The 20,381-nt window shown below is 38.1% G+C and overlaps 1 protein-coding gene across 6 annotated transcripts in view; it reads left to right on the top strand.

Annotated features, from left to right (window-relative positions):
* Positions 1 to 19,302, top strand: part of PHKB (phosphorylase kinase regulatory subunit beta) — a 70,173-nt gene extending 50,871 nt beyond the window's left edge. For 5 of the 6 annotated variants that reach the window (XM_042027555.1, XM_042027554.1, XM_042027553.1 and 2 more), the window contains 11 exons: positions 1,346 to 1,407; positions 1,494 to 1,656; positions 2,463 to 2,544; positions 4,646 to 4,703; positions 6,459 to 6,549; positions 8,139 to 8,341; positions 10,467 to 10,601; positions 13,955 to 14,084; positions 14,469 to 14,576; positions 15,905 to 16,045; positions 18,289 to 19,302. In XM_042027555.1, the coding sequence (XP_041883489.1) occupies positions 1,346 to 1,407; positions 1,494 to 1,656; positions 2,463 to 2,544; positions 4,646 to 4,703; positions 6,459 to 6,549; positions 8,139 to 8,341; positions 10,467 to 10,601; positions 13,955 to 14,084; positions 14,469 to 14,576; positions 15,905 to 16,045; positions 18,289 to 18,426 (1,311 nt within the window). In that variant the 3' untranslated portion in view covers positions 18,427 to 19,302. Of the gene's footprint in view, positions 1 to 1,345; positions 1,408 to 1,493; positions 1,657 to 2,462; positions 2,545 to 4,645; positions 4,704 to 5,498; positions 5,590 to 6,458; positions 6,550 to 8,138; positions 8,342 to 10,466; positions 10,602 to 13,954; positions 14,085 to 14,468; positions 14,577 to 15,904; positions 16,046 to 18,288 lie in introns of all 6 variants that reach the window. The other variant, XM_042027552.1, reaches the window with a different exon arrangement.
* The last annotated feature ends 1,079 nt before the right edge of the window (positions 19,303 to 20,381 follow it).

Here is a 20,381-nt window from a genome sequence, read left to right as displayed (position 1 = left end):
GTTTAAGATGTTGACAGCCACTGGTCTTTGCTTTATTTGTTAGCCATTAAAAAGAGCACATGGGAAAACTACAAACAAATCTTTGTTTGGCTTGAAGGCCAGTGGAGATGGTGGTGGGTGCCTTTCCTGCTGGGATACTGTGTGCTTGCTCCAGCAGCTGAACTGGAATCTCTGTCTTACTGCACAGTTGTCACATTTTATTAACAGTCTTGTTTCATTATAGGGGAGGATTTGGGGAAAAGAACAAGGGACATGTCTAATTCATGGCGTTTTCTTGAATAATTCATTTATTCCAACAAAATATATATTGATCTTTGTCAGTTGTATTCAGCTCCTTCCTTTAGGTGCACATGTTAAACATGCCCAGAGAGAATCTGTCTCTCTAATTGGGTGAATATTCTTTTTTTCCTGTAAAATGTACCAAATCTGATTTAAGATTTTTTATGCTCAGAAGATTTGTGGCTCTTTTCTGATTTTTACCTTCATTGTCATCATGTGTTCAAGCAGATAGGCAAGGCAAAGAATGAATGGCACCAGTAATAAAAGCAAAGCAGGGTTTTTATATTCTGTCATCTCAGAGCGTAACAGATCAATGTTTTACTGCAACTCATGTACAATGAAAATGGAATATAAAAGTTCACAAAACACACTCAGTTGTATTTAGCTAATGAGAACCATCAAAAGCAGTCTTAAGAATGCTGTAGTACAATACATTTCCTCTGGCAGTAGATAAATAGGGAATTCGTATAAATGCAGAGTGAGTGAATTGTAATGACTACATCAGATAAATGCAACACTGCGTTTCAGGTGTGTAATCTTTTGAGATGGAAGTATTTGTAAGATGCATTTGATGTGCAAACTTAGGCCAGGCCTGCTTGGATTAGGGAATGAATAGAGTGTAGGAATGTTCTTTGTAGTGTTTGCCTGAAACATCAGTGAAAATGACAAGAAAACTGCCTGGCCTTCAGCCATCCCTGGAATAATGAGCATTGGGATCCAGAACATGGGGACTGTACAGGACTCTGAGGAATGCACATCCTCCATCTCAAGTGTTTTCATCAGACTTGGATTTTGGGGGTTGGGCATTGCTCGATGAAGCTGGCCAGGGCAAAAGAACAACAGAACATGACCGAAAAGGAGACAGCAGCCCCAAGAGACTTCTGCTGTCTTAAGCTGTCTTTTTCCTCATGAAAGAGGGAAGATATTCTGAAAGTGTAAAAATATTTGGAACTGTAGATAAAAAAACTACTTTCTCAGTGGAAACCACCAGCAACATACTGAGATGAAAAGATAGCTGTATAGTTATGTACATATTTTAAAATTTGTTTTCAATTTTTCATTTCAGACATTAATATCTGGAGCAGTTGTTGAACAGCTTGACTTCCTAAGAATCACTGAAACAGAAGAGTAAGGCTATGTGTAAATAGTAGTGATGACTTATTTGATAATTAAAATTTTCTGAACTATGAAGAAATTAAATACTTATTTTTCAGGGCTCCTGTATTTAAGAGTTTGGAGGAGCTGGATCTTCCAAAACATTCAAAAGTTAAGAGACAGTCTAGTACTCCCAATGCTTCTGAACTTGAGCAGCAACCAGATGTAAATATTAATGACTGGAAAAACAAGTCAACGTATGAGATCCTGCAGAAACTTAACGTAAGAAAACTTGATAAAAGTACAGTGTAACTTCATTCTCATGAAATAAGAAATTCTGTGCTGATACTCTTTTTACCAGCAGCCTACTTAGATCAGCAAGATCAGTGTTGTGGCACAGCTAATAACATAAAATGTCTGAAGTTCCCCTTCATACTCAGGGAATCTTCCTCTTTATCTTATCACAGAACTTCCTGGCCCTTCACATGTAGCTGTTGGCTCTCAATTCTCCCAGCTGCCCCAATCATCCTTGGTGCTAGTGACCATCTAGGAGGGCATCCACTTGTCATGTGTCTTAAGAATAGATATTTTATTGACAAACTGTAGTTCAAAAGACTTGAGCAGTGGGTATTCACTTGGATGGACTGGGAACTTCTCAATGGCATCAAGGGATAGTTGCAATCTGGCGTTTTTCCTGCATCTAGAGGAAAACTACCAGTAACTGTTCTGGATCTAGTGTTTGATACACAAGTATTCTGCTTGGTTCCCTATTTCATTACAAGCATTTCTGCTGTAAGTGACAGGACCTGAGAATGAAAAACCAGGAAACTTTTCCCAGGTTAAATTATTACAACTTAATATGATCCACAGAGAAGCCTCTGCAAGCAGCAGTGACAAGGATACAGCATACATAGGGTATGGAAGAGTTGTGAAATCCCCTTGAAAATAAAATACGTAGACTTTTCCTTAAATTGAAAAGAAAAAAGGCCCTTTGGTTTCACCTGAAATTTTTAATAGCTGTTCTGGTTTTGCTTCAGTGAAAATCTGAAGGCTATTTGTGGTTCTGTTGTTGCTGTTTTTTATTTAAGGACTGCAATTGCATGGCAAGTCAAGCGTTACTCTCAAGTATATTGCTTAAAAGGGAAGGGCCGAATTTTATCACCAAGGAAGGTAAGAACTTCTTCCATTTGACTGTTCTGAGCATTGAGGAAGCAGCTGTGTGCTGAGTTGCAATGAACATGAATAATAGCTGTGCATGCCAGCAGTTGTGTAGCTGTTTTCTGTGCCATTTAAAGCAATTTCTGTGTTAAATAGGACATGCAAATTGATGTTGTGGTGGGGAATGAGCTGCTGGATATATGAACTCTTTTAGATTGTTTGTAGGCCAGTGCTGTATCTGGTTGTAATTTTGAATGCATAGATTAAAAAGAAATAGAGGATTTGACCTTACAAAGAAAACCAAAACGTAAGTCTATATGTCTGTAACAGTCTGAACTATATGAGGCTTTATACTGAATTTTTATTCTGCTTTGATGTAATCTGACTTCAATTCAATGTATCTGTGAAACTCTGTTTTGTATTATGGCTTTGTTTTAAAGCACAGGGTCTAAGTTCCTGTAATATAATTCTGAAAAGGCTATTGAGGCTTTAGGATTTTGTGCTGGAAAGTTTGGTGTTTTATCTTTTTTTCCAAAGACTGCTTTTTAGCTGCCTTTGTATATATGAATACTCCTCAGAAAAAGAGGACTTATTAATTAAGCAGTAGGACTTCCCACCTCCTGTTACAGAGCCCTGCTTCTTAATTTTCATGTGAGATGGCTGGTTCATGTGGAGAAAAGTTGTCATTTTGACATACATTACATCCGTATTGCTATGTTAAAAATGTCATAGAATCCATAGGATATCCTGAGTTGGAAGGGACCCACAAGGATCATCAAAATCAGCTCCTGGTCCTTCACGGGACAGCCCAACAATCCCCCCGTGTGCCTGAGATCATTGTCCAAATGCTTCTTGAGCTCAGACAAGCTTGATGCTGTGCCCACTGCCCTGGGGAGCCTGTTCAGTGCCCAACCCCTTCTGGGTGAAAAACCTTTTCCTGCTATGCAAACAGCCTGCCCTGACTCAGCTCCAGCCATTTCCTCGAGGCCTGTCACTGGTCACCAGAGTGAGAAGACCTGTTCCTGCCCCTCTGCTGTCCCTTTAGAAGATGTTGCAGACCGCAATGAGGTCTCTCCTCAGTCTCCTCTTCTCTGGGCTCAACAAGCCAAGTGACCTCAGCCACTCCTCACGTGGCTTCTCTGCTAGATCCTTCACAATCTTCCTGTGTCTCCTTTGGATACTTTCTAATGTCTTTTTATTTTCCTTCTGTTGTGGTGCCCAAAACTGCACAAAGGAGTGGAAAGCCACATAAGGCTGATAACCCAGGTGCAAGTCACGGTTGGAATCTGCACATTAGGCCCATGTAGCCTCTGAAGTGGCCTTTTCCACCAGTTACCTGGAGTGTTGTGAGGCTTTGGGAGCCTCAGGAGCTTTCTTCAGTCCTTTGTATATTGTGTTCCTTACTCTAGAAACACCTCAAGGCAGATTCCCTAACCTCTGTAAGCAAGCAGCATTACCACCTACAACCATTGGATCATGATGATGAACTTAAAAACTGTTGAAACCAATTAGATCCAACGAAAGTGCTGTTGTGCCTCTGAGTATTCAGAGATAACTTGTACAGACCTTTTTGTGCCATCCCATATGAAACAGTCGGTGATGGTAACCTTTTTAATATGCACCCTGTATTAAATGCTCTGAGTCATTAAGACAAAGAGTTCCCTGCATTCCCTGCATGGAGACTACTGAGACTGACATTAAATAATCAAACAATCAATAAAACATAAATCTAAAACCAGAACCTGCAGAACCCTGGGTTCTGCAGTTTGAGGATGCACCTTATGATGGGGTGTACCTTTATAGGCCAAATCTGTATATGGATTAATCTTCCCCAATATATTGTAGGAATAGGTGATATTATAGGTGTCTCTATAGCAAGAGCAGCAAATTTAGCTGAAATCTGGTTTGGCTTTTTGAATTACAACATATACTGGGAGACAGAGGACTTGATTGCATCTGAATTTTAGATGTTGAGCATAATAGATAAGTGCTTTACTCAAGCAGATTCAGAATTAACTGGTCTCATCAAACTTGCCTTATTACTGTTAAATTAAAACTGTGCATCTTTTTTTGCTTGTGTTTTGTTTTTCTTTTTTCTGTTAAATGCCTTTAGGTACTGTTGCTGAGCATATAGAAAGAATCTACAGACGAGCTGGCAGCAGAAAGCTCTGGTTTGTATACAAATATCGTGTTCCTTCTGGCTTACACCAATTTTGTTTTCCTAATGTGTTTATAGAAAGTAAGGCTGAATTCTCTCACACTTAAAGGAGGGAAAATGACAGCTTTCCTGACAATTGTATTGGTGCATGGCAGCTGCAGGTCTGGTTTAACAGACTTTAAAAAATTCAGAAGCAGTTTCTTACTGTTTTCTTTTAAAATACGAAAGCAATAGGCTTTCGTATTTGGTTTTGCACTGAGTGCTATTGCCAATACACAGGCCTCATTAAATTAAAAGAATGTGAGTAGAATGTTAATATTCTTATTTCTTACAGGGCATGATAAAATATTGTCAATAGCTTTATGTAGGATGGCTGGTGATCAGATATAAATCACTTAAGCTGATGCACTAACTCAGATTTATTGCCCTGAAGTAATTTGCTTTGAGCCTGACTTTGACACAATAACTTTAAAAGGTTTCAGCAAGCAGATTGATATTTACATGTTATTTATTAATTTCTTTGCCCTGAAGCTCAGTAGAAGTTTAATTTCTTTTTATCAAAGTCAAGCCTGTCCTGAACTCTGTTCTCTCACTCTGTAACTATTTGTAACAGGTCAGTAAATATAAAAGCTGTTTTTCATTTTTGTCTCTTTGTACAGTTAAATGGGCCTTTGCCAATAATGAGGTAGAACCAAAATACCTTGGTGGTATTTTTTGTAAATAATAAAAATCAGAAGTATTTTTCGAAACAAAATATGTAAACTATTTTTCATTTCTCTTCCATGATTGCCATGTGACACACATATAGGTTGGTGTTGCGCTACAGTGCTGCATTTGCACAGAAATTTTCTTCTTCTATAACCCCACATATTACTACTTTACTGGTACATGGGAAACAGGTAAAGTGCCCAGAAATCTGAAGTGCAGCTCTGTGAGATTATTTTTTTTTGCTTCTTTGCATTTTGATAGTATCAGCTAATGCATTTTTGAAATGCTTTGCTCTTGATCTTAAGAAGTGTGTAGCAGTTTTCACAGGAATCAACATCAAATGTTTGAGTTTTTTACTAACACCGTACAGTATTACAGCTTGTTCCTCATCTCTGCAGATAAATGGTTTTTAGTAGCCTCAAAATCTGTGCTAGAAAAGCTTAATTACAGGTCTGTTAGGTTTGTATTTTGTCAATAAATTGTTATTAAATATATTCTTATCTCTGACTATCAACTGCATATATGCAAAAATGTGGTTCTTAGAAGTTACAGCTTGTTTTTAACCTAGCAGGTGACACAAGTCTCTTCTTTTCATGCCACACATGCAAAGTATTACCTCAGCATGGAACACACAGCAAAGCCTTGGTGTTATGTGTTGTACTTTCTCTTGCAAAATCTTCCTGACTCTTCCTTAAATAGATTTAAAAATTACCAAAGTTATCTTGCAAAATGATGAAAATGTCATAAAAGAGGAGCTGGGATTTCTTACCTGTCTTTGTTCAAGATGATGTCGAGAAGAGAACAAGAAGCTTTTTATGGAACTGGTAGTTTAATGAGTTCTATCTAAATATATTTTTGATCCATTAACCTGTATCTAAACTAAAAAATGAAAATATACAGAAGATTGCATAAAATCTGATCTGAATTCCACTTTGTAAATAATGTATGTATTCACTGAGTTAATTTTGAGATCTCTGCTGTTGCAGACTTCAAATTGATATCTGAATTCATTAAACTAGCATGTGATATGTAGTGGGATTGCTCTGTTTTCTGCCCTCAGGTCTGTTGTGCGCTTCGCAGCAAGTCTTTTAGGTAAACTAGTGGACAGCCTTGCACCATCTATTACTAATGTTTTAGTTCAGGGCAAGCAGGTAAGTCTTTGCTCCTCAGAAATGTATTAAGGAATGATAACAGAAACTAAACAAATGGCTTGTTCATTTTGAAGGCCTCTGATGCTTCTTTTAAAAGTACCCAATGGCTAAAAAAAAAACCTTACCAAAGAAGAAAAATCCAGAGAAAATAGAGATATGTTTAATAATTGTATTTGGAATTGAATAATAATTTTAATTAATGACAGGATAAGACTGAAAAGACAGTTCAGGTTTTAGGGAAGAGGGCAAGAGGCCATGATTTATGTAACTCCTTGGGTTTAAGGTCTCTGGTGAGACCTCAGAACCCCTTCAAATGCCTAAAGGGGCTCCGGTAGAGCTGGAGAGGGACTTTTGACAAGGGCATGTAGAGACAGGACAAAGGGGAATTGCTTTAAAATGAGATAGGGTAGGTTTAGATTAGATCTTAGGAAGAAGTTCTTCCCTGTGAGGGTGGTGAGGGCCTGGTGCAGGTTCCCAGAGAATCTGTGGCTGCCCCATCCTTGGGAGTGTTCAAGGCCAGGTTAAATGGGGTTTGGAGCCAGGAACGTTGGAATGAGATGATCTTTAAGGTCCCCTCCCACTCAAACCTTTCTGTGATTTTATCTATATGCCTTCTTATTTCACAAAAGTAGAGGGAGTGAAGTAATAAGGCATCTTTTGAAAGACCTCTTAAATGCAAATCTCTGTATGATTGAGCATAAGACAACCTGTGGGTGGCAGCTGAGCAAAAGGTCTTTCAGAGTTTTCTGTTTGAAAGAAAGTTTGATCATCAGTGTTTTTTCCTTTCCTAAGGAGGACATTATTTTTCTTCCTGAGCATAATAATTTTAATTAAGTTCACGAATAGCTGCTTCCAAATAATACTAATTGAATATTTCTGTATTTTTGTATTAAATATATGTATGTGTATACTTGCTTATGTGTAATGTTGTTGTCTTACTCCAGACTGAGGTCTGGGTTTGGGCTTCTAGTGCTACTCAGTGGTAGAAGAAACTACACCTGCATGCAGCATAATTTGAGGCTATTTGCAAGTTTTTAACCTTGCTTCCCTTCCTTGATCACTTAATAACAATGATCTTTATTAGAGCAGAAAAACTGTCTTACTGACAGTAGATTGAAAACAAACCAGAATTTTAACAAAATTCCTTTTTTTGTCATTAAACAATCCAGAACCAGCAATACATTTTATTAAAATCAAGGCTGTAACTTTTAGCATGCTAGTAGGAATAGGAAAACAAAATATAAATTTAATTCTGAATTTTAATTGAGCTCCACATCTAAAATGTATGAAATTATATAACTGTCTAAACCTAATGTACAGTCCTGATTATAACCAAAGCAATGGTCTTGTACTTGGTATTTTAATTTGGAAAAGTATGTTCCATATTCACTGCGGTTGTTAGTGAAGTTTATTACTTCAATAGCATCCAATTAATAGTATTAACAAGCATCAGCCATTGGCATAAAATTACCCTTGTATTGTGAAATTGTTAACAAGCAAGGCAGAGTTGATGCAGTTTAGTTTCTGAATTGCTTTGCAGAGCTTTTGTTCCTGTCCCTATTTTCTGAACTGTTTTCACTGTACCACAGGTGACACTGGGAGCTTTTGGCCAGGAGGAAGCAGTTATTTCTAACCCCTTATCACCAGCAGTGATTAAGAACATCATCTATGAAAAATGCCAATTACAAGATGAAAGAGAAGCTGTGGTGCAGCAGGAACTTGTCATCCATATTGGCTGGATCATCTCAAATTCCCCAGAGCTGTTCAGTGGAATGCTGAAGATACGCATTGGGTCAGTAAAGTATCTGCTCTTCTTTATTACTGCTGGTATTGCAGGGCAATGTACAGACTTCAGAGAACCACAAACTTGAATCGAGGTTAAAACATCATTTAGCTCCCACCTGTTCTATTTAGTTCTTTGGCAAGGTGACCTACAACGACGCTGTGCTGGAATGTTGTCACATTCCGTGGTATCTGCATTTACTTTGCTACCCACAGAAGTTAATTAATTTTTCACATTTAGGAGAAGAAATGCATTTGAATAAGCACTTCTTTGAAGAGGCCAGGTGCTACTGACTGAGATTTACAGAATCAGTGAGCATGCTTTAGAATCAGAACTTAAGTCTTTCATCTTCCATATTTTTTTCCATAAACATGTAACATTTCAGCACTGGAGGTAGATACCAGCAGCCTTTTTTCTAGCACACAAGATTCATATATCTTCTTTAGCAGTACATTCCAGTCATCATAAAACCAAAAATTGCCTATATTACGTTTAACTGGAAGTACATCTATCCTTTTGCACTTAAATGCTTTTCTGTCCTCTCTACAGATCCACGTTACTCCTCTTTCCTCCCCTTCCTTATTCTCTGTAGCTAATCCTTTTCGCACGTTTTTTTTTTTCTCCCAAGGTTAATGCTAGAGATTCAATTTCCTTTATTTCAGTGTTATCACCCACTCCAGTGAGCAAAATTAACCTTCTCACAGAAAAGCCGTTCCAGTTTGATAATGATTTGATTTAGTGTCTTGTTATTGATTTGTTTTCAGGGTTTCATGCTGAAATAGATCAAGTTTCTGACAGCCCTATTACTGTAAAAACTCCCAGCCAACTGACTTGAATTCACCTCTTATCAGTGAAGAGCTCAGCAGAAGGTCCGGTCTTGACTTTGGTGTGGCTTGTAGGCCACTGCAAAGAGAAAATACCAGCAAGGGACTCAGACACATTTGAGTCATGAGTGGGGAAAGAATTCCTGAGCCAGTTGTGTTGTTAATCTTAGTAACAAGAGAAGGACTCTATTCACCCGCTAAAATAAATGAAAGTACTATGTTCTCCATAATGTGATGGGCCCATATTGCTTAACAATCCCTGGTATCTTGCACGTCCAATGCATTTGAAACCTCAAATGTTAACCAACACTGAATCAGCTGGCCAGACATGTCCAAATTCTGTGTAGTTACTAAGAATTCCTTAGAGAAGAAATAACTTGCTTATATAAGCAAAAACATTCTCCACCTTGTTGGCTGAATAGTTAAATGACCACAGAATGTGGCTATAGAGATGACAGCCTAAATCTCTTAAGAATACACTGCATTTTCAGATAAACACAGAAAGGCTCTGATGTAACCAAGCCTTGATCAGGTGTTACGGACTATTTGAAGAAAAAACAGTTACATTGCCTTTTGTTGGTAATGCCTACTTGAACTGAACCAGTGTAGAGGGTAAGAGGCTGAGCTCTGTGCTTATCTGGCTTCAGGTGTATCTGTACGTTATTTCATCTTTGATACTGCATCAGAGGCTGGAGCACTGGTTTTACATAATGTGCACAATAAAACTCGGCATTTCCCTTCACCACTTTGCCAAGTTCTGCCTCTTTGATACCTAAAGCTAAAAATCTTCACTGTTGCTATATTTTTATTGAATCAAATTTTCTTTAAAAAAGAAGCAGAAAAACAAAGCGTGATAGACTGCAAAAAGGAATTTCAAAGGCTAAAAGTAGACATAAGCCCTGAAGTCTTTTTAAATGTAAAATATTGTAAATTTTATGGCTTTTTAAAACTCATCAGCAAAATGCATATATTGTCAGAGCATAATTCTGAGCAGGAATTTTAACATCAAAAGGCAGGTAAATGTTTGTCTTAATGAACATGGGATATAGGGAATGTAGTCCAATCAATTTTCTCTATGGAAAACATGCTTCACAACACATTTCTTAAAATCTGTGCATTATCCCTTTCAGCTTGTATCATGTTCCAATCAAACAGGAAGAGTAGGAGAATATTTGTCTGATATTTTATGCATGTCCTGACAGCCAAATGGCAGGATTGTGTGGAATTCTTATGAGCTGTTTTATTAGACTAATTTTTCCTATTTGGAAACTTTGTATTTAATGAATAAATATATTCCTCCCCTTATGTAGATGGATTATCCATGCTATGCAGTATGAACTCAAAATCCGTGCTGGAGATATGCCAGCCAAGGACTTGTACCAGATGTCCCCCAGTGAGGTGAAGCAGCTTCTGCTGGATATTCTTCAGCCTCAGCAGCCGGGCAGGTAATGAGCTGTGGGGTTGTGGCTCCTGTTTTTATTCAGAAACTTCTGTTCAAGTACATTTCATTCCTGAACTACTTTGTGTGCACCTGAAATCACCACGCATCTGTAGTCAGTTATGTAATTATTCAAGGCATGGTAGCAAAAAATGCACTTTTTCATTCTTTCACATGGGGCCAGGTCCTAGAATTGTTTCTTTTCTATTGCATATTCCCTTTTCAGCTCTATCTATGTGGAAGTCTCTTTACTGCCACAGAGAAGAGATCTGTCTGCTATAATGTGAACCATTACACTCTTTGATGTGGGGAAAGGAGCCAAAAATTACCCAATACCTCTACTTAAGTAACTTGTAAGAACAGTTTGTCTGCTGTTCAGTGCCCTCTTTCTTCTAGGTTATTATATGAATAAGAGCAGATGTTCTCTAGAATTCTTAGAAGATAGTGGTACTGCCTGAAACTTGGAATCTTTTCTCTGAGCTGTAACCAGCTGCCAAAAAGAACATTCATTGTGATACAAAGTATGCAAGACAAAAGTTAAAATTGCAATATTTCCATTTAACTGTATGGATAAGAGTGAAGTTAAAACTCTTCCTCTTGGTTTTACTTCAAGTTAAGTTCAACTTTGGCACATGATATTGCTGGTAATTTCCATAGTCCTTGACTGAATGGATGATGGGTCTTTTCTCTCAACAAAGAGGAATTACACCACACATCCTGCTGCTTATGCTCCTGCTTCATTCAAAACACACCTGTGTTTTTCCCCAATCTATAATCCCTGAGAAACAACCTCCTTAAATTGGTGCCTCATCTCTCAGCCCCACTGGCTCTGGTCTGTATCTCCCAGATGCTTTTCAGAGTCTTGTTTGTGCTTATCAGTGCTTGCTGTTTAGTTGCTGTCTCTGCTCGTGTTGGTGCTGACATTGTCCTGTAAAACCATAGCAGAACAACCCCTCTGCAGCATTTGCCATTAAATATTAATGCTCTTTAGGAAACAGTTTGGTCAATCTCAGTAAGCAATTCAGGCACCATCCTTCATCAGAGATCTTACCTGAGTTGCCACAGCAGCTGCTGCTTTTGATTCCTGTAGCACGTGATGGGTAGGTCACTGAAGGGCACTTGGGTTGATTTTCTGAGGATGAGGATTCTTTTTTGGGTTATCCGAGTACAAAAGCTCGCCAGCATATCCTTCAAAACTTTCAATCTTTTGACTTCTTTTCTAACTTCTTCCTGTACAGTATTACTAACTCATTTTTCCTTGCCCATTAGTGACTTGTTTTTAAAAGTTCTCTTCCTGCCAGGAAGTACAAAATATTTTTTTTTTTTTTTCTTTTCCTACTCTTGTGATTTTCTTTTTTTTTTAGGAAGAAAAATCTCTGCTAATGTGATACCATATCTCACTGCCAGTTAATTGGTCATACAGCAAGGGCTAATGGTCTATTTACCTCCCTAACAGTCTCTCCACAACTCACCTCTCTCCACGTTTTCACAGAGGGTAAAATTTTTGTAAGCACAAGACTCTACAGATTACACTTTTTAATCTATTTATGTAGGTCACAAGATTGCAAGTAACCCTTTTTAAATGGAGCATTGTTCTTTTAATGGTCCAAACAGTTATAAAACTCACTTTACTTATTCAGTTTGCAGGACTCTCTTCCTTACTCTATTAATGTAGATGGGTCAGAGCATTTTGTCATCTTCAAATACATATTTTTTTGTATTAAGAAAACAACTTGTTATTTTATCACACCACCTGACTTTTTGCTTTTATGGAAGTTTTCTTGTCCTAATCCAAGGACAGAGCTGTGCAGACAATAGGATGAAACTGTCATAGTAGACACAACTTTTTGGTAGTTGAGCGTATAACTGAGAAGTGATTTATGAGACACTTTTCCTTAACTTGTCATGTTTATCCAGTACAGTTATACAGAAAAAAAGCCCCACTGTATGTTGGGTCAACCCTGGCTTTATCGTATTAACTTTAAACATCTCCTTTGTTCTGAGAAAGTGTATCCCAATTACCTAGAGCTCAAACTTGTTCAGAAAACACACCACTTAGTGATAACTTTTTTCCTTTTTTTTTTTAAAAAAAAAACCCAACAGAAAAAGCCAAACCAAGACACACTAAGAAACTTAAGTGTGAAACCATGCATGGAGTTGTCAGAATTAGTGTTCTCTTTACTGGTTGTATCTCAGAAGGAATTCTCACAATTTCTCTCCAGTATTTAAGAGTAAGGGTTTTTTAATGCAAGGTATTTTAGTAATTTCATCAAGCACACTGGTGGCTGCAGGAACAGGTAATTTTGCAAACAAGTAATTTTATTCTAAACGTGTCATGTTAATCTACCAATACAAATGGAGCAAAAACTAAAATTCCAAACTTATTAGTGCTGAATTAATTTGAGCTAGGCTACAAAAGTTCTGCAAAGCGATATTGTTAAAGTTGATCTGGGAATTTCCTTTTTTTTTTTTTTCCTTTTTTTTTTTTTTTTTCTTTTTTTTTTTTTTCTTTTCAAGCAGCCTACCAGAACCAGGTCTTAGAAATATAGAAAGGCATGTTGCAAAGCAGTAATTTAATTGTAGTTTTTCTAAAAAATAATGTGTGTGTTTATTTTTCTACTTAAAATTCAAAAAGCAAGTAAGGACTAAGTAACTTCAGGAAGTCTTCTCTGTCAAATACATGCAGGACTGCCACACAAAACTTAAATCTGTCTTGTGAATCCACCAATTAAATCATACCCATGGATGCCACTTTGTCAAGTTCCATTGCTGGTGTCTTAAACATTTTGGCTAAAGCCCCATTCCTATAGTAACACTGAGAAGAAAAAACCATGAAAATTAAATTCCAGACTTCATAGTTTTAAGTAAAAAAGAAAAAGGTTGGGGACAGTATGCTTCTGAAGGCAAACAGGATTTGTGATTCATGAAGAATATAACTCAGTTTGTTCAAAGCCTTAGTTTAACAAAAGCATTCTGTTGAATTTTCTAAATTTGCAGGCCACTTGTTTTCTACAGACCATCAGGAACAACCCCTGCCTTCAACAATTCTGCTGAAATGCATTTTTCTAATATGATTAGACCCGATGAGTTTGATCTGTTACCGTTACTGACCTGCACTGGATGGATTTCACAGTTGCTGGTTTTTCTGCAGTTCCATAAAGCACAGACACCCCCAAGGGTGCCATGGTGATCTCTGCATGCTGAGCCCTTGTGTTTGCTTTAGGGTGCACCTCAGCAGGGAGCACAACCTGTGCTGTGAGTGCAGCAGGAGATGGCTTTGGGGTCACTGCTCACCTGCCTGCTCCCAGGCCGGGGCTTTGCAGTGCCAGGTTTGCTGAGGCTGTCCCTGTGTGCCCACAGGAGCTGGCTGAACAGGAGGCAGCTGGATGGCTCCCTGAACAGAACTCCCGCCGGCTTCTACGATCGTGTGTGGCAGATCCTGGAGAGAACCCCCAATGGCTTAATCGTGGCAGGGAGATTCTTGCCCCAGGTAAACCAGCACAGAGTCTCAGGTATTGCTGTTCCACCTGACAATAATGGTGAAATGTTTTATCATTAATGGTTATTTTTACTTAGAGTAACTTGTTAAGTGGGGGAAAAAAATGTATTTTCAAGTTTTCTTTTTTATTTGGAGTAAAATACAATTAGAATAGAATAAAAGCAAACTATTTCTCTTAAACCACATTTATAAAACCGTAAGTGTAGAAGATTCTTTCCAAGTCATGGACTCTGAAATATGCTCCCTTTTTGATCCTACAGCAGTTATTATTTCTTAGTTGAGTATTATCTGTTCAACAGGCAAGTAGGCTCTGCTGCAGGGTGGTTTTGATTTAATGCATGTAGTCTTTGAATAAAAGTATTACTTGTTTTTCAGCAACCAACCTTATCGGATATGACGATGTATGAAATGAATTTTTCCCTCCTAGTTGAAGATATGCTGCAAAACATCGACCAGCCACAATACAGGCAGATCATCGTAGAGGTCTGTGGCCAATAATTAATGACATTTTATAATGTGCCTTAGCATGTTACAGCCTAAAACAAAAAACCAGATTCATGTATTTGAAGAAATAGCATTGTCCATATAAACACTCGCTTCAGTGGTTTCTCCATTGATTGCTTATGAGTAACCAGGTTCCTGTTACATGTTCAGAATAGAGCAAGTTTGTGATGTTCTTCCCCTTTGGCAAATATTAATGACAGTACCAATATAATTAGGTCAGAGAAGGTAAAAATCTAATAATTCTGAAGTAGCTTTCCTTCAAGTCCTTAGCCTTTTCCTAACAATTTTCTAGATCTAAGGAAAACTGCTCTAAAATAACCAGTTTGCCTTCTGAAGGGTTCTTCTTTCCCTTTTTGCTGAGGCTGTCTAGTAGCTTTTAGCTGTCTAGTAGCTGATGTAAGTAGCTTTACACTACTGAATCAGCCACCTTCCCATTTCCTTGTGTTCCTCATCCTAACAGTAAAGCAAGAGGCTGTTTAAATCCTTCCCCACCACTGCATATAATGTTTGCTTTTAGAACAGATCAGGAGCAGCTGCACCGTTGCTGGCATCTGTGCTGTCTATTCACTGCAGCATTCATTGTTAGTCCCCAAGTCCGTGTCCCTGGTGCTTGTGAGTGCTCCTCCCCAGGAACATCAAACCCTTCTCAATTCTGGCTAACAGCTCATGGTCAGGCTGGTTGCAGGAACAGCCCCCGTTTTTGCTGAAAGATAACCAAATTACCAAGCCCAAGGTGGCCAGAGCAAACTCCACTGCCTACCTGTAGATACTACAACAGGACACTCATCATGTTCACCTTCCTATTTTAAAGCCATTTTAGATATAAGGAATGTAAATTCTGATGAACAGAGGCTTTACTGCTCACTGTTGTCTTTGGTTTTTATAAACTTTGTCATAACAGAATTTTACCATCTGTGATTATGCCTCAGAAGACCAACTGCTGAGGTTCAGTGTTTGCTGCTTTTCACTCTCTCCACCAAGCACCAGCATTTGTGCAGCCACACAGTGAACTGAAGAAAATGGAAAATAACTTCCCTGGCTCCCAGCCAAGTTAGATGTTAATGTCAATCATTTACACTGTGCCCTTACATAGGCAGTCACCAGCAATTGTAACCTTTATAAAAGCCTGCTTTTCCAGTGATTCTTTTATCAAAGTCAGAATTCTATTATCTGTGCACTATTACCTGTGCCGTTATTAAATGGCTTCCTGCTTCAAAGAGGCATATGCAATTACTAGCAGTGCTATTATGTAACCTGAATTCTAAAAAATGAAATTTAAAGTCTTACAATCTTTTTCTGCCTTCTAGTTGCTGATGGTTATATCTGTTATTTTGGAGAGAAATCCTGAACTAGAGTTCCAGGACAAAGTGGACTTGGACAAAGTGGTGCAAGAAGCATTTCATGACTTTCAGAAAGATCACAGCAGTCCAAAGGGAGCTGAAAATCAAGTGAGTGAAATATTGCTGTTACAGAATTTACCATTCTTATTGAAGTTAGTTCTAAGTGTTAATTCCATGCAGTTCAGAGTAAAAAGCAATTGATAGAAGTTCAGAATGGAACACAAACAAGAAATTAATATATCCAAGTGCTGCCTAGGTCTGCAAAGAGCCTCTAAGCAGAGATGAAAGAGGTGCACTTTACTGCTGAGTTGTAAATTCAAAATGTTATGGTAAGGAGAATACTCAGTGTTCCATGGCTCTGCAGTGGAGTCTCAGTAAAGCTGGAAGAGTTATCCTCAAAGGGGAAAGAATTCATTAGGAAGGACACTAGAACTGAGAAGAGTTAAAAATAACAAAATAAAAGAAAAAAACTAAAGCTCAGCAAGGAAGTGTGAACTGAGGATCTTATGTACACAGAGACTAAGAAAACTTCAATAACCAAAGGAGTCATACTGACAGTATTCAAGTAAGAACTTGCAATACAGAACTGTTCTTAGTTACTGATTTTTCTGCTAGAGTTGCATTCATGATCTGGCAAACTTTTGGTTAAAATTCAAATAAAGGAATAAAGGCTTTTAATATTTACTTGACTAGAATTATAGGTTTTATGCTTTAAAGATCTCTAAATATTCTCACTGCAAGTTTTGGTGCCTCAAAGCTCTGAAATTCTGTAATAAAGCCAGGTTTATTGGACTGGTTGAAGGAGAAGATAGGAGTAAAGCAGTGGGCCAAGTCCCAGATCTACTGAGGATGATCTTCCTCACTCCAGCTGGCATTTTATTGTGCACAATATATTTGAAGTCATCTGTGCTAGCTCTGAAGAATCTATTGATCATTCATTGACATGCACCAGCCCTTCCTCTTGCTGAATTTAGCTCCTTTAAAAGATGAGGAAGGATGTGCTGCTTAAGAACTCCTTCAAATGTTTCAATGTTCACTTTTTTTGCCACTCATTTTTTGTACTACAATTTGAAAGCAAGCCAAATACCCAGCCCCAGCAATGTGTCAATTTCAAAATACCTTTGTTTAGAAAAGAACACAATTTTCTTGAAATTATGATCCTTTTGGTCCATGTTGGAGGGTAGTGACTCTGTGGCCGTAGTAAAACCACCCATCAGCTGCACAAATGGCTCTCAAGTGCCAGCTCCACGCAGCATCTGGAATTTCCTACTGACTTCTGTGACAAGCTGCAAATTCCCAATGGCTAGAAACAGAAAGGAAAGTTCCATGCAAGCCCCAGTTTTTACTGGTGCTGCCCTAGCCTCTATTGAAGTGATGAATTTTTTTTCTCCAAGCCCAGACCTACTTAGAATAATGCCTTTTTATCTCTTAGAAAGAGCCCCCAGTTTAGAGTTGTGAATAGTATTTAAGATTGTTGTTGGAAATTCAGCTCCTTGCATTAAAATTTTCTGGCACCTGACTCTCCCCTATTCCCAGATGGATTCTGCTGGCAGTTAACTGTAACCCTGTCTGGGATTGTTCTTAGGGTGTTCTGTCTCAAGGTTTCCTAACACTGCTAAAAATTCCTCAGTTGTCTGAACTATGGTCTTCTATTAACTGACTTGCAAATATTCTGAACTTTGTTAATTCCCTGTTAACATGTAATAAATATCAAAATTATTTATTCTAGTAAGTTTAGACACACCCTAAAGCTACAGAAGTCTTGTATTTTCTCCATACAATCTCTGCCCTTGATTTAATAAAAGTAATCAATTTCCTGAATTAAAGCATTGAACCTTTTTTAGAGCAGCTAGTACATAATTTGAGAGTAAGCAGGTGTTTTAATGTCACTAACTGTGAAAAACAGGTGTTCAGTGAAGGACACCTATTTTGGTGATCTGATTAATGAATGACTTCATGTGCTACCTGTGGTTTGGATCTTGGATTTTTTCCTTCTGAATAAATCTTCAGTCAGTTTACACCTCATGTACACCCAAGGCCCTGGCTCACCATTCTACCACACAGGCATCACCCAGCTGCATGTTTTAGGAGAGCAGTTGTTCTCTGTCAGCTATGACATTTTAAAAAATGTTAAGAAAGTGGTATCTGTGCAGTCCTGGAAAACTCAGTGGGAAAGTAGATGCAGGTAAGTACATATGGGAGAATTCTGAAAATTGAGCAGAATTTTTCTCTAGTTTTAGAGTCCAAAAAACACATTTGCATTTTTAACATATTTGATTTTGTTCTTGTTTCTCTGGGTTTGGCTGCTTTCCACATTCACACTAATGGCAGCCTCCTTTCCCTCTCTGCAGAGTGACATGACTGCATTCTACAACACCCACCCACTTGGAAAAAAGGGAACGTGCAGCTACTTGAGCAAGGCTGTGATCACTTTGCTGCTGGAAGGGGAAATGAAATCAACCAACGATGATCCTTGTACCATTAGCTAAAGCTTGGCACACAACACAGGAATTGCTGTTTTACTTAGTGTTCTATGTATTTTTCAAGTATACTTAGGGTACTGTTTTGAGGGGTAGCCCTGGCTAGTGACACAAACGCATCCTACCCTTTGCTGAAAGAAGTGCCATTAAAGATACCAAGTGCCACCAGATTTTTTCCTTTCTCAACTATGCAGCATGAAACTGAGCACATGAAGTTAGTCCTGTAGTGTTTAAGTTGAATGGGAATGTATTTATGAAATTATGCATTTACTGTAGCTGGTAAATTCAAGGGAATGGCATTATGAGATTTTGTCTTTATACCTCTATTCATTTATAGTTGCAAACAAGTAGAAGATAAATTAACATGCATACCAATCAATGTAGAAATACAAAAACTGGATTATTTTCTTATTATTCTACAAACAAATTGGAGGGGAAGTATTTGTTATTCTCTTAAGGTTTTCTTTATCAGTTCAAGTGACAGCATTCATTTAATGTGTTGGGTTTTTTAAATTTATCAGTTGATAACTTGATATACAGGTTTCATCCTAATAGAGCAATTTTTTATCTCTAGCAATACACATCACTGTATTTTCCCAGTTGTTATTTAAACATCTATAAGTTAACAAGGGAAATGTATGGTAACACAATCAAACTTTGTTTTTAAAAAAAGGGCAAATACGCTGTATTTAAAATTAAAATCAATGAAGAAATAACTTTGTATTACATATGGTATCATGGCATTAAAGAATTCAAGATATACTTATTTATTTCCTAAATGTGTGAAAACACTATATGCTCTATGCTTTATTTTGGTGAAAATAATAAAAAGCAAATGCTTGTAAAAAAACCCCGTAAATAAAAATACTTTAAGTGACATGCAAAGAGACTCCTTCTGACTTTAAGGGCAACCTTTGACCTGCTATTGCAACCACCTTGAATCACAGAAGTGCCTCTTTTAGCAGCACAAAACATACTAAAGTTCTAGAACAGGTCTTTAAACGATTTCCTAATTAAACTGATAGTGAGGAGCTGCAGCTCAGCTGTGACTGATTTATTGCCATGCTGATGTCAAAGGCAGGTGCTGTTAGAGGGCAAAGCCAGTGGTCCTGCTGCTCCCCTTGCTGTAACACATTTATCTTTGCAAGCAGGGGGACAGGGATGCCGATCCAGAGGACAGCCCCAGTCGCTCGGGCGTGGGCCCAGCCTGCGGAGTGTTTGTCCTGGAGCAGTCCAGTGCTGGCTGCAGCACTGCCCTGACTCCAGCAAGGTGGGGACAGTTCAGCAGCACAGAACAGTGGCTGAGCCACTCCTTCAAACAATCCGTGGCCTCGGGTTTTTTACTGCATTATTGCCCGAGGAGTTAGCAGCTGCAATAGATTCCACTTGCTCTTTTGTTAAGTGTTGCCTGCAGCTGGCCATGGCTCAGTGATAACATGAGTAGGAAGATCTCTGTTTCTAGTGGGTTTTAACAATAATATTAGAAATGGATGTATCTCTTGCCATCCAAATACAGAATATAATTCTTGTCTATAAACTGTAAATGCTATTGAAAGGAAACAATCCTTTACATACAGAACCTACACATTACTCCAGGAGCACTGGCAGTTTCTTTGACAGTAGCTCTGGTTTTGGTTTTGCAATTGCTTACGATTTAAAGTGTAACTCACTTTAATTCTTACCACTACTTTCTCCTTCTCTCTTGCTCTTACTCAATTAGCACCTCAGTTATTGGTAAGCCTCAGGTTTGCTGACCTTGGTCTGAACTTTAGAACTGCAAAGGAATGAAAATGCCAGTAACCACTTACTCTTATACAACTCTGGAATGAAAATCCATGCAAACTGTTCCTGTTTTCCTTTATAGCCTTGAACATGTGGTTTATGAAATTATGATTGGGACAATTTTTCAGCTGCTACAAAATAAGGATAAATTAGAAGATGAAGATACCAAAATCCAGCAGAGT

Source organism: Corvus kubaryi, unplaced genomic scaffold (genome assembly GCF_017639235.1).
Source record: "Corvus kubaryi isolate FWS band 111438036 unplaced genomic scaffold, C.kubaryi_AGA036_p1.0 37300, whole genome shotgun sequence".
Lineage (NCBI taxonomy): Eukaryota > Metazoa > Chordata > Aves > Passeriformes > Corvidae > Corvus > Corvus kubaryi.
The sequence above is the reverse complement of the archived record's forward strand: the minus strand, read 5'-3'. Positions and strand labels throughout refer to the sequence as shown.